At 30.8% G+C, this 16,351-nt stretch overlaps 1 protein-coding gene and 1 long non-coding RNA gene across 15 annotated transcripts in view; one reads left to right on the top strand and one right to left on the bottom strand.

The window, feature by feature from the left end:
• LOC145265104 (uncharacterized) overlaps positions 1-1,581 on the bottom strand; it is a 47,211-nt gene extending 45,630 nt beyond the window's left edge. Inside the window, exon 1 of the long non-coding RNA XR_013864631.1 lies at positions 1,308-1,581. This is a non-coding gene — a long non-coding RNA (uncharacterized LOC145265104). The remainder of the gene's footprint in view (positions 1-1,307) is intronic.
• Positions 1-16,351, top strand: part of LOC145263756 (huntingtin-interacting protein 1-like) — a 282,859-nt gene that overhangs the window by 136,837 nt on the left and 129,671 nt on the right. For 10 of the 14 annotated variants that reach the window (XM_080120948.1, XM_080121033.1, XM_080121029.1 and 7 more), the window contains exons 5-6: positions 2,928-2,942; positions 16,080-16,160. In XM_080120948.1, the coding sequence (XP_079977074.1) occupies positions 2,928-2,942; positions 16,080-16,160 (96 nt within the window). The remainder of the gene's footprint in view (positions 1-2,927; positions 2,943-16,079; positions 16,161-16,351) is intronic. The other 4 variants (XM_080120998.1, XM_080121027.1, XM_080121031.1 and 1 more) reach the window with 1 other exon arrangement.

The following is a 16,351-nucleotide window of genomic DNA, read 5'->3' as shown; positions in this document are numbered from 1 at the left end:
TGCAATAAAAGTATTGCATAAAATTCAATAATCTTGCGAAAATTGGTTAAAGTCAGCATGACTTTAATAGTTGAGATAAGTACTTGAGTCTCCTGGAGCAATTATTGAATTTCATCAAAGGGAAACGGATAGGTAAAAAGAAGAGTTGCTGAACATGTATGCATAATATGCAACTTACAAAAAAGAAAAAGTTACTTAAACATATGTTGAAAAACAATCAATCTGACTCTAACCCTAACAGAAAAACCCAACCTTAACCTATTCGGTAGGGTTGAAAAGAAGTAGGCAAAAAAATAAAAATAAAAACTTCAACACCTCATAAAAAATAAATTTAATTGAAAAATAAACAACTGTTTATTATCAGCAGAGCTAGGACAACAGTATATTCTTTTCATTATTTTGGCCCTTGAGCATGTATCCGTTGATATCTTACATGCTTTTATATAGAGTGAAGTGGTTCTCTGTTGATTAACTGTGTCAGATATATACTCGAGAATCAAAATAATAAAAAGAATATGCTGTTGTCATAGGCCCAGTTATCAGTTGTTGCACTATATTTTCTTCATAACAAAATAAACTGTATGATACCATATGAGTTTTTTTTTTTTTTTTTATTTTTTTTTTTTACCTTTAATTCTTAAAGTGTCTTATAATTTTTCCATCACTTTTTCACTGTACTTTCTTCATGACAACAAAAACATTTTTTCATTGAAATTACCATATGATTACTGTTTTGAATATGCCGATGATATTGTGGTCCATAATCTGCATAAGTACTGATTTTGTTAGTTTATTATTAGCCATGATAATTTTGCAACAGAACTTTGTATAACGATTGCGATGCTTATAATACCTTCGGCATGCTTGTTTTTGTTTAAAAAAAAACAAAAAAACAGTGCTCTACAGAATTTTATCTTTTAATACTTTTGAGATGATGATTTGTATTATTTGGACTATTGTTCTCATCTTGGATGTAATTTTTACACTGTTTTGACTGATGTAACCTCTCTGGTCTTCTTTAGGCGCATTTTGTCAAACTCAGCAATCAGTTCAAACTTCCATACAGATTCCTGAATTCAACACGATGAACTAAAAGAAGAGTAGAGGTTATGTTGTGTTAATAAAAAATGAAATACTATAACCTACGGCTAAGCTTTAATAAGCTAAATTACCTCCACACACACACACACACCTATGGAATAGAAACAATAAACTAATGTTAGATTCATTGCCAAACCACCAATATTAAATAAACACACAATTACATCACATTAAAAAACTATATCAATAAATAATAACAGTAATACCATTCAACATCCAGAACATGCTGCTACATCTCCTGGGGTAGGGTAATTCTGTATCACACTCTGAAGGAAGTTCTGAAATGTTCTCAACCAATGTCACCACCCCTGCATTGTCTTCGGATCTGTCTGACCTCAGTTGGTGGATCATGACCCATCAAAAAAAAATTTAGCTCATTAAATTGCTGTGTTAAGAAAAAAAAAAACTATAACCTATGGCTAGGCTTTAATGAGCTAAATTACTTCCACACCACACACCTATAGAATAGAAACAGTAAATGTTAGATGCATTGCCAAACCAACAATACTAAATAAATACACAATTACATCACATTAAAAAAAACTATATCAGTTAATAACAGTAAATAATATTCAACACCTTGTAACAACATATCCAACACTATCATAAAAAACATCCTTTGGTTTACACTAGAATTTATATTACAAGTTACATCAACAGAAATGTTATGAGAATCCCATCCAACAGTAGTTCGAATGATCCAAATAATGCATGACAATTTTAACTGCACTTTTTGACAATTTAAAAGGTTTATTTAAGCATATGCATGACCATGACCCATCAAAAGTATGTTAATTTCTCATGCTAAAAGTGTTATTTTTAATGAAACAAGCACTAAATTGATGATAATACAAGTCTTCTTCGCTAAAATTTTCGAAAGTCATCCTCTCCTTTCGATTGTCTAGCCTTAATTTAAACATAAGTCACTTCCGGTTTGGCGGTGGTCGTAACAGCAAAGACGTCAGCCCCCCCCCCCCCCCGTTCTTTTCTTTCTTTGCGGTACGGGTTCGAGCCTGCCTTCCTACTACTACTTTTTTTTTTTTTTTTTTCTCAACATACACATCGAAACACCCGGGCAATGCCGGGCTGAAATGCTAGTAAAAATTAAATTAAATTTAAAAAAAAAAAAATTGATTCATCAAAATGGACTCCACTTTGGCATCTATCAGTGCTCCAGATTCTCTGCATTCTTTCCACCGAAAATCATTTTATTTTATTGTTTTTATTATTGGGTAACCACCAATCAAGGCCAAGAGCTACTTGAGGATAAGGGTTAATAAGATGGAAGTGATTGCCAGCTGCCGAAAGATGAGGAACACTATGAAAATACTAATACTGATCAATGGTGTGAACTGATTATTAATTCATTGGGCGAATTTTTTTTTTTTTTTTTTTTTTTGCTAAACAAGAACTTGTTCACATGGGATTTAAAGATGATTGAGTTGTATTTAACAGGTAAGCAGTCAATGGTAATGTGTTCTTAAGACAAGAGCCCTCTGAAAAGCTCTTTTCATGAAAATTTCACCTAGGCACATGGAGAGGAAAAGTAAAGTCTTCTTTGACTTTTATAGACTTAAAATAGTTCTAACCAATTTTCCTGCAATAGTTGCCAGAATTGAGACTCTGTGTGTGCATTTAATCGAGCTATGTTTAATTGTTTCATTGAAATAACACTTTTAGGATGAGTAATTAAACATTTTTTGTGGTAGCCAAATACTTTTGACTTGTATAAATATATTTATTTTTACTTGATATATATATATTTGTTTTGTGTGGGCTACTAAAGCATTAAGTTAACATAAATCTTAATATGATTCCTTTTTCAGCGTTTTGAAAATGAGGTAAGAATTATAATATATTTGCTGAGGGAGTAAAACCATACTAAAAAAAAAATAATTCGCTGTCAACTTATTAATGCTGATATTTCATTTTTATATATATTTGTTTTTTATTTTGTTTGTATGCTCACTTTACAATAGTTATCAATTTTTTTTCATTGTAATTGATTTTTTTTTTCATTAGATAATGGATAAATGGATTAAATGTTTCCTTTTTTTTTTCTTTTTTTCTTTTGAGATGAGGATTCATAATTTGGATTATTCAAAATACTATTCTTATCTTGGTTGTGATTTTCACATTTCACATTTCAGATAATGTAACCTTTGACCTTTACATATTTCAGGACTTGCAATTTTTTCCACTAAACTTAGGAACTTATACAAAATTTTGAATTGGACTTTGTATTTAATCCATGTGGGTAGATTTTTCTTGTTCCATCAGTCGTGACCAGGTAGAAGTGTTTACATGTTATTCTTAGTCATCGAGCATTGAACCTTCAACCTGGCACTTTAACTGGATGGTTAATCGACGGCTCTATTACCACAAGTCCATGTGGTTCCCACTTCATGCTATTATATACGGCATAATCACGATGACACACCGGTTCCCATCAGATCACTGAAGTTAAGCAACGTTCAACCTGGTCATTGCTAAAATGGGTGACCAATTTGGCAATTCCAGGTGCTGTATGTAGGATGTCGACACCTCCCTGCAAAAGTTGTCATCTCCCCTAATGGGGATATAAATGCGACTGGGGACCGCTTGTGAATTTCATACTCCCATGAAACTTCCTCCTTCGGAGGAGGCCGGTTAAATCCGAATAGGGTTGGTGCTGACTGCACACACACACTTCATGCTACCAGATCAGGCTGTCTGAAGATATTGACTTCTTGAACTAAAATGCATCAAACATTGATGTTATTGTTTTTTCCTTTCCCTTTGCAAAACTCAATCATGTACTGTTAAGTTGAAATCAAAAACAACTTTCCCCTACAAAACAACCAAACTAAACCAAACGCCATGAATAAATATTTGGAGATATAAAGAACTTGAAGCATAAAAGCTTTTGGTGCTTATGTGTCTATGTTACTGTGCTATTTTTTAATAGTATTTACCAGTTCAATTTTTATGATATTGCTTATTAAATTGTTAGGTGAAAGTACAGAATGTTATAAAACACTCCCCCTCCCCATGTTAAAAATGGGTTTCTAAATAATGATTTCAGTGCATTAACATAGATACACAAAAACCTAACATTTTTCCCAAATTACTGGGTCTGGCATTAAATAAGCCAAAAAGGGTTGATAGCTGTAAAACAAACCAACCAAACCAAACACCATGAATAAATATTTGAATATATAAAGAATGTGGAGTCTAAAAACTTTTTTAAAATTATTGAATTCGGCATTAAATAATTTAAAAAGAACTGATATGCTGTAAAACAAAATAACTAAACCATGTGGTTCTCTTGTTCAACAAAATTATCTCCAAGTTGGAAAAGATGTATCTGTAAAAGGTCGGAGTTTACATTGGATGAAATACTATGAAACTAACAACCATGATGACAATAGTAATTTGAATAATCTAAATGGATTAAAAGCTTCTGCAAATTTAAGATCTCATAATTTTTGTATCTATAGAATTTAATCTTTATTAAAACGTAGCACCATTAAATTTATTTGCTTGTTTTATATTGTATATATAATTTAATTGCTTTGCTTATGTGATAATGTTGTAACATGATATGCACATGGTATATGCAAGTGATACGATGTGTCTATTTCAGGGGTCTCCAAACTACAGCCAAGGTCTTTAATCCAGCCCACTGAGCTCTTATGGAAAAGATAAAAAATATTCAGAAAAATTAAAAAAAAAAAAAAAAAAAAAAAAAATGAAAATGTGTGAAAATAGTGTGATGGTTTTTCTTTTTGTTCATAAAAACGATTAAAATTATGAAATTTTAGAGAACCAGTTTCGCTAATAGACATAATTCATACTGTTTAGTTTAAGTCAATTTTTTTTTTATTTTGTCACACATAGCTCTAAAATGTCAACAATATACACCCCCACCCACAGTTCGAAATTTTTGGAGACTCCTGGTCTATTTCACTGATTTTATTTTGTGTTTTTAAACTATTTTCAAGAAGTTTAATTAAATTAAAAGTATTTTTCTCTTGATTTAAAATTTTCTTTTACTGATATTTTATAATTGTTCTTTACATTTATATGATTCATATGAATAATTTAGCGTCATAATTGGCTTCAAAACAATTTTTTAACTTTATGAATGGCTTTTAAAAATAATAATTCAGTTTTATTAAATACCTGCACCTTGTGCTAATTCTGTTTCCATGTAATCGCCTAAAAAATTAGAACCTCATTTCTAGTTTTTGGATAATTAGAACAGAGTATAGGGTTCTTAAAAAGTTCAAAATTTTACAAAAAAATTACGAAGTTGATCATTATTTAGTAGAACATTTGACTGTGTCTTACCCAGTAACATGCCGATATCTGTAATACATAATAATTTACACATTTTGTGTTTACATATTTAGAATTATATAAAAATAACTGAAGATATCTTTTAGCAGTGTAGCTATCTTTGCTGGCGATCGTTTCGTAAGATTCATTACTTGAAATACATCACCAAAAGTTTTAATAATAAACAATTCATTCATAACTTAGTTGCAAATACGAAACAAGAACTTGCATAGTTATCTGAGTTTGAATTTAGGATCATCATTAGATACTGCTCAACGTAATGCTCTTTTAAAAAGGCACAAAACATTTTCTCTGATTTGAAAGCTAGACATCTAGAGGAAGTCACGTTACATAGTGAGGACCATGCTCCTATTTACAATGCCTCCCCACGTGTAGATCTGAAGAACAGATACTACACTTTGATCTTGACCCGAAGGCCAGATTATAGCGAGGACCATGTTTGTATAAAGATCAAAAGTTACCCCATGAAACCACATTGTTTCTGGCCGAGGTTTTTCTTGTTTCTTTCCTAGCGACGCTTCAAGCAGAGACTATCCCCCCAATAGGGGGAGGTGAGCACGATGTTGCTGATGCAGCAAGACAAGCTATTCGCCTCTATCTACCTTGTATAAGTTGTTTCTTAGATATTTTTCTGTGACTGTCTTTTTAACTAAACTTTTTATATAAGCAACCAGTCGTGAGTTTGTCAACAAACGAAAACAACCAAGGTTAATGATGATGGCACAAATATGTAATGCTTTAAAAATGAAAGTGGATTAAGGTTTTACTATGAGAAACTCCTTATAATGTTGAGATTAGTTGCAAGGTAGCAAGTGTTGGTATAGTAATTGTTGAAGAATTTTTTTTTTTTTTTTTTTATGAAATCGCTCCATACAAGATGTGAAGCCGCTTTATGCAAAATTAACAAAAATGAAATATGATTATTGCAGAGACAGGAGATGCCTACCGGCTTTAGTCTTAAAATAGCTAGGAGGAAAGCAGTCAGCAAGAAGAGAATCCAAACGCTGCAGTTCTTGGAAAGAAGTTAGTGGAATAGGAAGCTGTATTACAATGAAAACAGCTTATTAATTCTCTCTGTGTCTCTTGATATTTTCCCCTCATCCAGGATCTTTATATTTTGTTAGTTCACTCTCTTAGCCCTTACAGTCCACCGGGTCAACTTCTTCCCAAATTGTACTCTGTATGGTCTTGTCTAACCAAATTGGCTGACCAAATTGTGGAAATTATTGAGTTAGATTTTTTTTTCTATCTCAGTCTTTCAATATAGATAAGATGAATCTTTATTGAAAGACAATTCTTGGCCAAACTTTTATCAGCACAAAAATGTGGATATAGATCAATTGAGGACCCATCAACCCTCCAGCTAAATGACGGCAATTAGTAACGGATTGTCATTCAGAACACCCACCAGCTCTTAAAAAAGCATTGTGAAGTCCTCCAAAGAGTAATCCAAAAATTTGCATAACTCTTGACATTTTTCAAGACTGATTTTCTTTTTCATCATTGCGTCTTTGAGATGATAGTTCTACTGGGGTAGTAACTGCCCTATAAACATTCTTCTAATTCCCGATTAATTCTTCATCCCACTTTTCTTAAAATATTTTCATCTAAACAGGAAGCTCATCTGCTTGTCACCAAACTCAAACCTTGCCACATGCCCAACCCCTGCCAGTGAATCTGAAAATAAGTGCAACTTGCAAGAAATGCTATCTGCGTCCATGCTTGTGCAGGCAATAACACCAACTACTAATTTTGAGATAACCTTTTGTGACCTAAGGCTATCGAAAAATATGTGGACTCTGTTTTGGATGAATTTACTCTATCCTCTTCTCAAGTTTATCTTGAAGTACACGTGTTCCCATTTAAAGTACAACTGTTTGTGGATTTTTAAAAATTCCAAAGGGATGAGTATGTGTACTCAGTGACATTGACCTCGGTAAGAAATTGGGCTTTAATCTTTATTCCTATCTGTGTATCAAGAAGATATAACCCATGAATAACATTAGTGGTGCTGATTATTTCAATATTCCATAAGAATCTTTCACTTAGTGATACAAGCACCAAGTGAAAGATTGTTTCAGCAATCTGCCCCACTACATGGAATATCAAAGAAACGAAGAGGAAGTGGTTCTGAGATTGAATTATAACTGCATCAACTTGATGGCAGAGAATTTATTTTGTTAGAAATAAATGTTCTTATTTAACCACATGACCCAAATGATGGAATAGGATACAAAAATTTTCATCCATTTTTCGTGGTGCGCCACCATATTACTATTTCATGAAGAAAAAAAAAAAGTCTAACATTTCAGTTATCTTTTTGTGATTTTCTATATATCTATAAAAGTGAAAGCATGTGTCTGTCTGTCTGTCTGTGTACATTTCCCGATACAATAACTCTGTTAATTTTCAGTCTACAGACTCGAAATTTGATATACAGGGTATTGAGATTTGGGAAAATCTTTGCAATCGGTTTTTGGCCAGAAATTTGGCTGTTAAGAGGTCAAAGTTCAACGATTTGACCTTTGAGAACTCTACCAAACTCCTCCGCCAATTTTGTGTCTAAACACTTGAAATTTTAGATATAGGTTCCTTGGACATGGCTCTAACTTAATAACTTGATTTGAGGCCAAAACAATAAATGTTAAGGGGTCATAATATGGGTCAAAGATAAAAAAAGAATTTACCCGCTTCAGTCTCTACCAAATTACTCAGACAATTTCTTGTCTAAACATTTGAAATTTTGCATAAAGGGTATTCAGAGATAGGGCAAGCTTTTTAATCGGTTTGGGTTGAAAATTTGAGTTACCAATATATAAATATATGTATGTATGTTTGCATGTCTGCCTTAAACTTTTTACAGAGGCGACAGATTTTACCAAGATCAGTATCATTTTGAAGTTCGACCTTTTAGACGACAAATATCGAAAAATTGGCTAAAAACATTAATATCTTCACTTTCAACTGGGCACTTTTCTACGGGGGGGGGGTCGCTTTTTTTCGCCGATATTATCGAAAGTCATCCTCTCCTTTCGATTGTCTAGCCTTAATTAAAACCTACATTACTTCCGGTTTGGCGGTGATTGTAACAGCAAAGACGTCAGGTTTTTTCCCGTTTTTTTTCCTCCTTTGCGGTATGAGTTTGAGCCTGCCTTCCTACAAACACTTTTTTTTTTTTCTCAACATACACATCCAAACACCCGGGCAACGCCGGGCACCCATGCTAGCATTTTATAATTAAAAAAAATATTGGTAATTGTTAAAGAAAACAAATAAAACATTACATCACAATAAATCAAAATAATTATTCAGGATCGTATTCTTTAAAAAGCTAATTCAAGGAGGGATGTTTAAAAAAAATGTTTTTATTTTAATTTTAGATTTCAGAAGGTATACATTGATTTCTTCCTGAAACTTACTTTTGTCTCTCTACATATGAAAGATTTTTTTTTCTTGTATTTATTTGCTTCCCCACCAAAGCAAATTAGGCACAAGGCCGTTTTTAATGTGGGGTAAAAACCATCTCCCCTAAAAGTAGGCAAAAAGGGGGCACTCTGGTTATCCAAAAATAATAATTGTCCCAGTATAGAGGTTTTCCCCTCCATTGACTGGTACAAATTATCTTAAGTGCAGCATCTGCAGAACAGATACTGCACTTTGATCCCGGCCCGAAGGCCAAGAAGCTAAAAATATTTAAAAAAAAAAAAAAAAAAAAAGCAACAAAAAACACTTAAAAAAAACAAAAAAAAAAAAACAAGTTAACGATAAGTTTTAGATGAACAAATTCTGACTTAGATAACAATTCTTTCTCCTTTGCCAGAAACGTAGCTCATGAAATGTGAGGACTAAAGAAAGGACACTGAGTTAAGTGAGTTACGAGGCTGTCGAAAGTAAATCAAATTCCTACTTCTCTACTCTCTTAATTTGTTTTAATTCTATTTGTATTAAATGGGGGGGGGGGTCATTTTTATTTGAAAAAGAAAAACATTTTTAAATTCAAATATTTTTTCATTTGAAATGAATGATTTTAAAATTTCTCATGATTCCAGTTCCCAAAATTATTTAGTCATAACTTGCCCTATGATGCATACAAAAAAATCCTTGAAATATTGTATGATAATGAATATACTATCAATGAAACTAATTAATTTTCCTTCCACCTGCTGTTATACTTTCCCTTAACAATGCACGTATAAACCTTTTGTTGAACTTTGATTCTTGCTTACAAAAAAAAAAAAAAAGTTACAGAAAACATCAAAGACATAGGCTACTTTCGTATGTATGAGATAGACGGATAGCTTGTCTCTCTATACCAAGCCACACTGTGTGCTGCTCTTCATTGGGAACTGCTCTAAACATGTCTTTCCTGCTTGAAATCTCGTCAGTCAAGAAATAGGAAATCTTCATCTGGAAATTATGTACATGATTTACATCTGCGGGTCACCTCTGACCCTTAGGTGTCACCCAAACTTTTACGTTCAAACATGGCTTTCATTATGTAATGCTACGAGTAACAAAAAAGTTTAATTTTATGATCAATAGTTTGAAATAAAACCTCAAAAAAGGAATTAAACGTAAATAAATTCTTTCAATATTCCATTCCTTTAAAAAAAAATTTAAAAAAAGCTAATCCTTGCCCCTCCTCCCACCAAATGTCCAAAGCAAGAAATATTTTTTTCTTATTTATTGGATTTAAATTTCAACATTTTAGATTTTATAAAAATAATTTTTTCATATTCCTTCATTTAATTATCTTCACCAAAAATGTAAAGTTTATTTTCTTACAAGAAAGTAAGTATGAGAAAAGGCGGGCAGTACGAAAAAAAAAAAAATGCATACCATGCTGGTAAAAGTTTATTTAATTATTTATATTTTTATTTAATTTATAATTTTGTTCAAACAAGTTTATAAATAAATTTAATTCATTTATATATATTTCTATATATATTTTAATTAAGACATTAAGAAATGCATATCATACTGGGTAAATTTATTTATTTATATTTCTTAAATCAAAAATCACTTATCTAAGTTTGAAGAAAAAAAAAAGCTTAAGGATAAAGATTAATGAGATGGGTAGATTAACAGTTGGATCATGATGAATACTATGAGAGGATTGAAGATCTTCACATATCACTCATTTAAAACAGCAATTCTTCCCCATCCTGTCAAAACTGTCACTTATTGAATGTAAGGACTAAAGGACAGATTAGGGGGGGGGGCATCTTGAATTACAAGGCTGTTGAAAATAAATCCAAGATCCATTGTCTACTTTCATTAAATACGATTAGTAAGAGATAACATTATCACTTTCGTATTCCATATCTTTTTCCGTTTTCTGTGAAACTGTTAGTATTTCTTCAGTTTATAATTCTTTCAGTTTGACTCATGCAATCCTCAAATATCCACATCTCCAATTGGGGAGATCTATCTTAAGTCGATCTTATCTCCTGCCCTAGATTTCAAAGTCCCATGGAACTTTGCTGTTTATATTTTCTCCAATAGATTCTGTATATACCATTAGTGTAGATGGCGAAATCCTAATGGATCAGCATTCCGACCCAATTGTGTCTTTCTTCTACTGCCTCGGCTTAAATGGTTTATAGCCTTAAATCTCTTTGCACAGGCAACGTTTATTTTCAGTGTCATTGTTTATTTTAACTGTTATATATATATATATATATATATATATATATATATATATATATATATATATATATATATATAGAGAGAGAGAGAGAGAGAAAGAGATGTTATCTGTTTTTGTTTTTGCAATACATTTCAAATGAATTCAATTATTTATGAAAGTGCATTTTTACCTAAATGCGAGTTGGGAATAATTTTCCCTTTAACCAATTTGGTACTCCCATATGGGCAGCGACATATATATTGTTTTTAAAATATAATTATCCACTGACACATGTTTCATCGTCTATGACTCATCAGAGTGGCTGAATCTAGCGAGATTCGAAATGGGGGGAAAATATGCTTATTCGATTATATTTCACCCTTTATTTATACCAATCATTTTTATTTATGAAGCTCGATGTATGTTAAATATATCTATAGAGCATTTATGAATAAATGACAAAACATCTATATTCCAAATTCCAAGATGTTGTTCATCTTACCGTTTATTTCTTTCAGCATGTTAAAATGTTCAGTTCTTGACAGCATCTGTCATAAATCTGAACAAATCTGAAGAGTAGTTGCAATTGTGTTTTTTGTATATTATATTAAGCACTCTTTATAACCTCGTTTTTTAATTCATGAATTTTCCTCCTGAATACCTTTTAACTTGGGGTGTGTGTGTGTGTGTGTGTGTGTGTATATATATATATATATATATATATATATATATATATAATATACCTTTGATATACTCCTTATAGGTTGCTATCAATCAGCATCTGCTTTCTCTTTTAAAAGACATCTTTTATATTCTTCATTAAAAAAAAAATGGTTAAAATCCTCATATTTAAAATTAAAAAAAAAAAAAAAAAAAATGTTCTGATACAAAGATACTTTTTTTTAAAGTTTTAAATGTGAGAATTTTAACCAGACTTTTTTTCATGAAGAAATATAAAGGTTGTCTTAAAAGAGAAAGCATATACTTATTGACAGCAACCTACAATTAGTCTATCAGCGGTATATATATCAAAACATTGTTAAGCTCATGACTCCCACAGCAGCTGCCGATTGCGCAGTTGTTAGGAGCCTTGACTGTCATACAGACGGTTGGGTTTCAATATTGGCTTGAGGTAGTTGCCTGTCTAGCCGCACTCATGAGCTGTGAAACAGCAAAACAGTACTGTGTGGGTGTGTGTGTGTGTGTGTATATATATATATATATATATATATATATATATATATATATATATATATATTTTGCTGTCAATCAGTATATACTGTATCTTTTAAGATGACCTTTATATTATTTAAACACAATAGTGTTTGAATATATGGTTAAGTGTCAGTTTTAGTCATTTAAAGCTTCACTGCTCACTTATTTTTCGACCAAATTTCAAACAATTATTGCAGTTTATAGATCATCTTCAGTTATATTATGAAAAATATTTTTCAATTTTTGTTCAGTAAAACAAGTTATAATTAATTTACTGGTGCTCAAAATCGTAAAAAAAAATTGTAAGGAGGTGAGCGGCGTTTTCTATGACTGGTTTCCATAGCAACCATATCGCTTCAGTGACTACTGTTGCTACCAATTCACTGCTCTTGCGAAAAGAGAAGTAACAAGTGAAACAGAAAGAATGGAAGGGAGATACTTGGGGGAATTTTATTGAAAACAGACAAGTGCCCTACATTGTTATTACATATGTGTATGTTATGTTTATGGGGGCAAAAAATAAGACTGAAATTAAACAAAGAACAAGTGAATTTAATGAAAGCCTGAAAAAATCATGGATTACAATAGAAAAATGTGAGCATGAAAAGTAATATGGTTAAGCTTAAACATGGAAAAGAAAAGGACAAGATATTCTAGTAAAAAATATAATAAATTTATAAGTTAAAATATCGGAGCATTAAGAATTGATTATATAATGTTACATTGAATTTAAAAAAAAGTTCTTAATGCTGCAATATTTTAACTTATAAATTTATATTTTTTACTAGAATATCTTTTCCTTTTCTTTTTCATGTTTAAGCTTAACCATATTACTTTTAATGCTTGCATTTTTCTTTTGTAATATTATATGCTTTCTCTTTTAAGACAACGTTTATATTAAATGAATATCGTTTCCGAAACGATCATACACCCAATTTGATTTTGTTTGTTTTTCTCCTTTTGAAACTGATTCATAACTAACAATTATTAATCTTTATCCTCAATATCAATATAGCTCTAGGATAAATATACCTATTGAGCTTATTATATATCTACAGTACTATGAGCACTGTTCCTTTAAAATATTAATACATTAAATTAAACTTTACTCCTTTAGACTTCCGGTCTAAATCCCTCTATAATATATATATATATATATATATATATATATATATATATATATATATATATATATATATAAATAAAATATAAAGTGAACGTGCCTGTGTGTCTACATTTTCCTATGCAATAACTTTGTCAATTTTCAGTCTACAGACTTGAAATTTGATATACAGGGTACTGAGATTTGGGAAAATCTCTGTAATCCGTTTTCGGCCAGAAATTTGGCTGTTAAGGGTCAAAGTTCAATGATTTGACCTTTGAGAACTCTACCAAACTCCTCCGCCAATTTTGTGTCTAAACACTTGAAACTTTAGATATAGGTTCTTGGGCATAGATCTAACTTAATAACTTGATTTGAGGCCAAAACAATAAATGTTTAGAGGTCAAATTTTAAAAAATTGACCTTTTTTTTTTTTTTTTTTTGCTCAACATACACCTCCAAACACCCGGGCAACGCCGGGCCGAAATGCTAGCATCTCATAAAGCTCAATTGCAATTACTCTTTAGATTTTTTTCAGGTTTTCTATAGGTCATACGATAATAACACATTGTTACTTAAAAAAGAACAATGTTTCAAAATATTTTGGTGATGCTAATATGTAATTTGTATTTGGATTATTCGGACTACTGTTCTCCTCTTGAATGTCATTCTTACAATTTTTCAAACAATGTAATCTCTATTGAACTCGGATCGTTATAGAACTCCATACAGATTCATAAGTTTAACAAGATTCACTTGGAGAAGGTCAGGGATTACATTAGCCCAAACATTGTGATAATAACATCAGAGATTAGAATGCAACGATCAATGACTATAGTGGTACAACACCTACTCACTGAAACTCTTTAATAGTATAAATAACAGGAAAATCTTGTTTAAAAAGGCTAAAATAAATAGCATAATGTATTTCTAAAATTTTTATTTGAAGGTCTGATTATCAAAGTTTAATGATCAAAATCAATTATATCACCTGTCCTAGGTATTCCCTTAAAAACCTTGTAGTAAAGCCTCATTTGGGGGTTGTTCCTCTCAGTTTCACTTTGGCCTGTAGTGGTAATACCTGTTAGGGCATTTGGTGCTACCAGATAAGGCTGTCTGAAGATACTGGCTTTCTGACCAAAAATGTCCCAAACATTGATGTTAATTTTTTTCCCCTTTACAAAACTCAGTCATGTTCTACAAAAACAAAAAAAAATTTCTTCCTACAAAACAATCAAATCAAACACTATGAATAAATATTTGAAGATATAAAGAATTTGAAGCATGAAACCTTTTCTTACAAAATTACTGGATTCAGTATTAAATGATCCGAAAAGGGTTGATATGCCATAAAATGGAACAACCAAGCCAAAATCCATGAATGCATATTTGAAGATGTAAAGAACTTAAAGTATATAAACGTTATTTCAAAATGACTTGATTCAGTATAAGGACAAAACGGGTTGACACACCGTAAAATGAAACGGGCAAAATAAACCAATTATCACTACCCCCCCCCCCAAAAAAAAAACAAAAAAAAAAACAAAACAAAAACAAACAAACCTTTTTTCATTTAAAAAACATTTGCTGGTTAATTTTTGCAAATTGAATCCTTATGGAAGGCCTTTGAAATTCTTTCTTTCTGTTTAAAGGCTATGACAATGTAGTTTTGTAGAGAAACAGGGGTTTGGGACAAGGTTGATAAAAAGGATGATGACAAGATTTCAATAATTTTCAATTATAAATATTTATTTACCAAGATAATGTGCCGCACCAGGATGGTAATGTGGTGTTAAGTTCTCTAAATACACCTCCGAGTGATTGCACATAGTCATTTTCTTTTCTTCTACCTGAAGACAAGAGAACTTAGCCTTTAAACACAACTCCTTTGACATTACGCACAATGCTGCAAGCAAACTACATTCTCCATATGAAAATTTTATTATAGTAATGTAATATTTTAATCTCTATTTATAAAATTATTGGATGTAAATAATTTCATAAACTTTCATGAAAATTTCTTTTTTAATTAATTTTAAAGTCAAAAATAACTTTCTGTGCTTCCAAATTTCTTTTAAAATTTTGAAGGATCCAAAAATAATTTTTTTTTTTTTTTTTTTTTTTTTTTTTACAGCTTTTAACAAAATATTAAAATATTAGACTAATTTATGTTGTAGCATTTCGAAATCTGATAGTACTTTTGAAGTGACAGAAAGTGAACAATACTATAAGTAAAGTGGTAATATTACTTTATATATGTTTGATTAATAAAAACTTGGCAAGCCAATGAAAATAAGATATTATTATACAACTTGAGATCGGTTGATTATGACAAAATATTTTTAAAAAATGACATTTTTATTTTATTTTTTGCAAGTGGGTTTCTGCTTCTTTTGGTTTTGGAGGTTTATTTTTTATTTTTTGAATATTTATATTTTTACTAAGAAAAATCGGAACTGAATAAAAGATCAATGCATGCACCATATTGCTTTGTTTGTTTAATTTTTGTCTTGTGGAGATGAATGTATTTGTTGTTTCTTTATTCTGTCTTTTACATTGCTTTGCTGATTAGTGAGTTTTGAAATTAATTATGTATATTTATATATGTGTGTGTGTGTGCGTGTGTATAGTTAAAGTGATAAAAAAATATTAAATAAATTATTTTAATTTTCAATCCTCTCTTTTTTACAGGGCCATTTGAAGGACGGTTATGGAAGGCTGATAGCTGCCTATACCAAGCTGTTGATTCAAAAGCTATCATTTCACAAAAAGGTAATGGTTACTTTTTATATTAATTCATTCATTATTATTTTTATTAATGAGATTTTTCATACATTTATATTGATTAGATTTTTTGTATATTTATGAGATTATTTTTTTATATTTAGATTTTTTTATATTATATTTAATAGATTATTTATATTTAGACTTTTTATATTAATTGAATTTTTTTAATATTTATA

The sequence above is a fragment of the Euprymna scolopes genome, chromosome 1, assembly GCF_053919585.1.
Source record: "Euprymna scolopes isolate OS-2025 chromosome 1, ASM5391958v1, whole genome shotgun sequence".
Lineage (NCBI taxonomy): Eukaryota > Metazoa > Mollusca > Cephalopoda > Sepiida > Sepiolidae > Euprymna > Euprymna scolopes.
The sequence above is the reverse complement of the archived record's forward strand: the minus strand, read 5'-3'. Positions and strand labels throughout refer to the sequence as shown.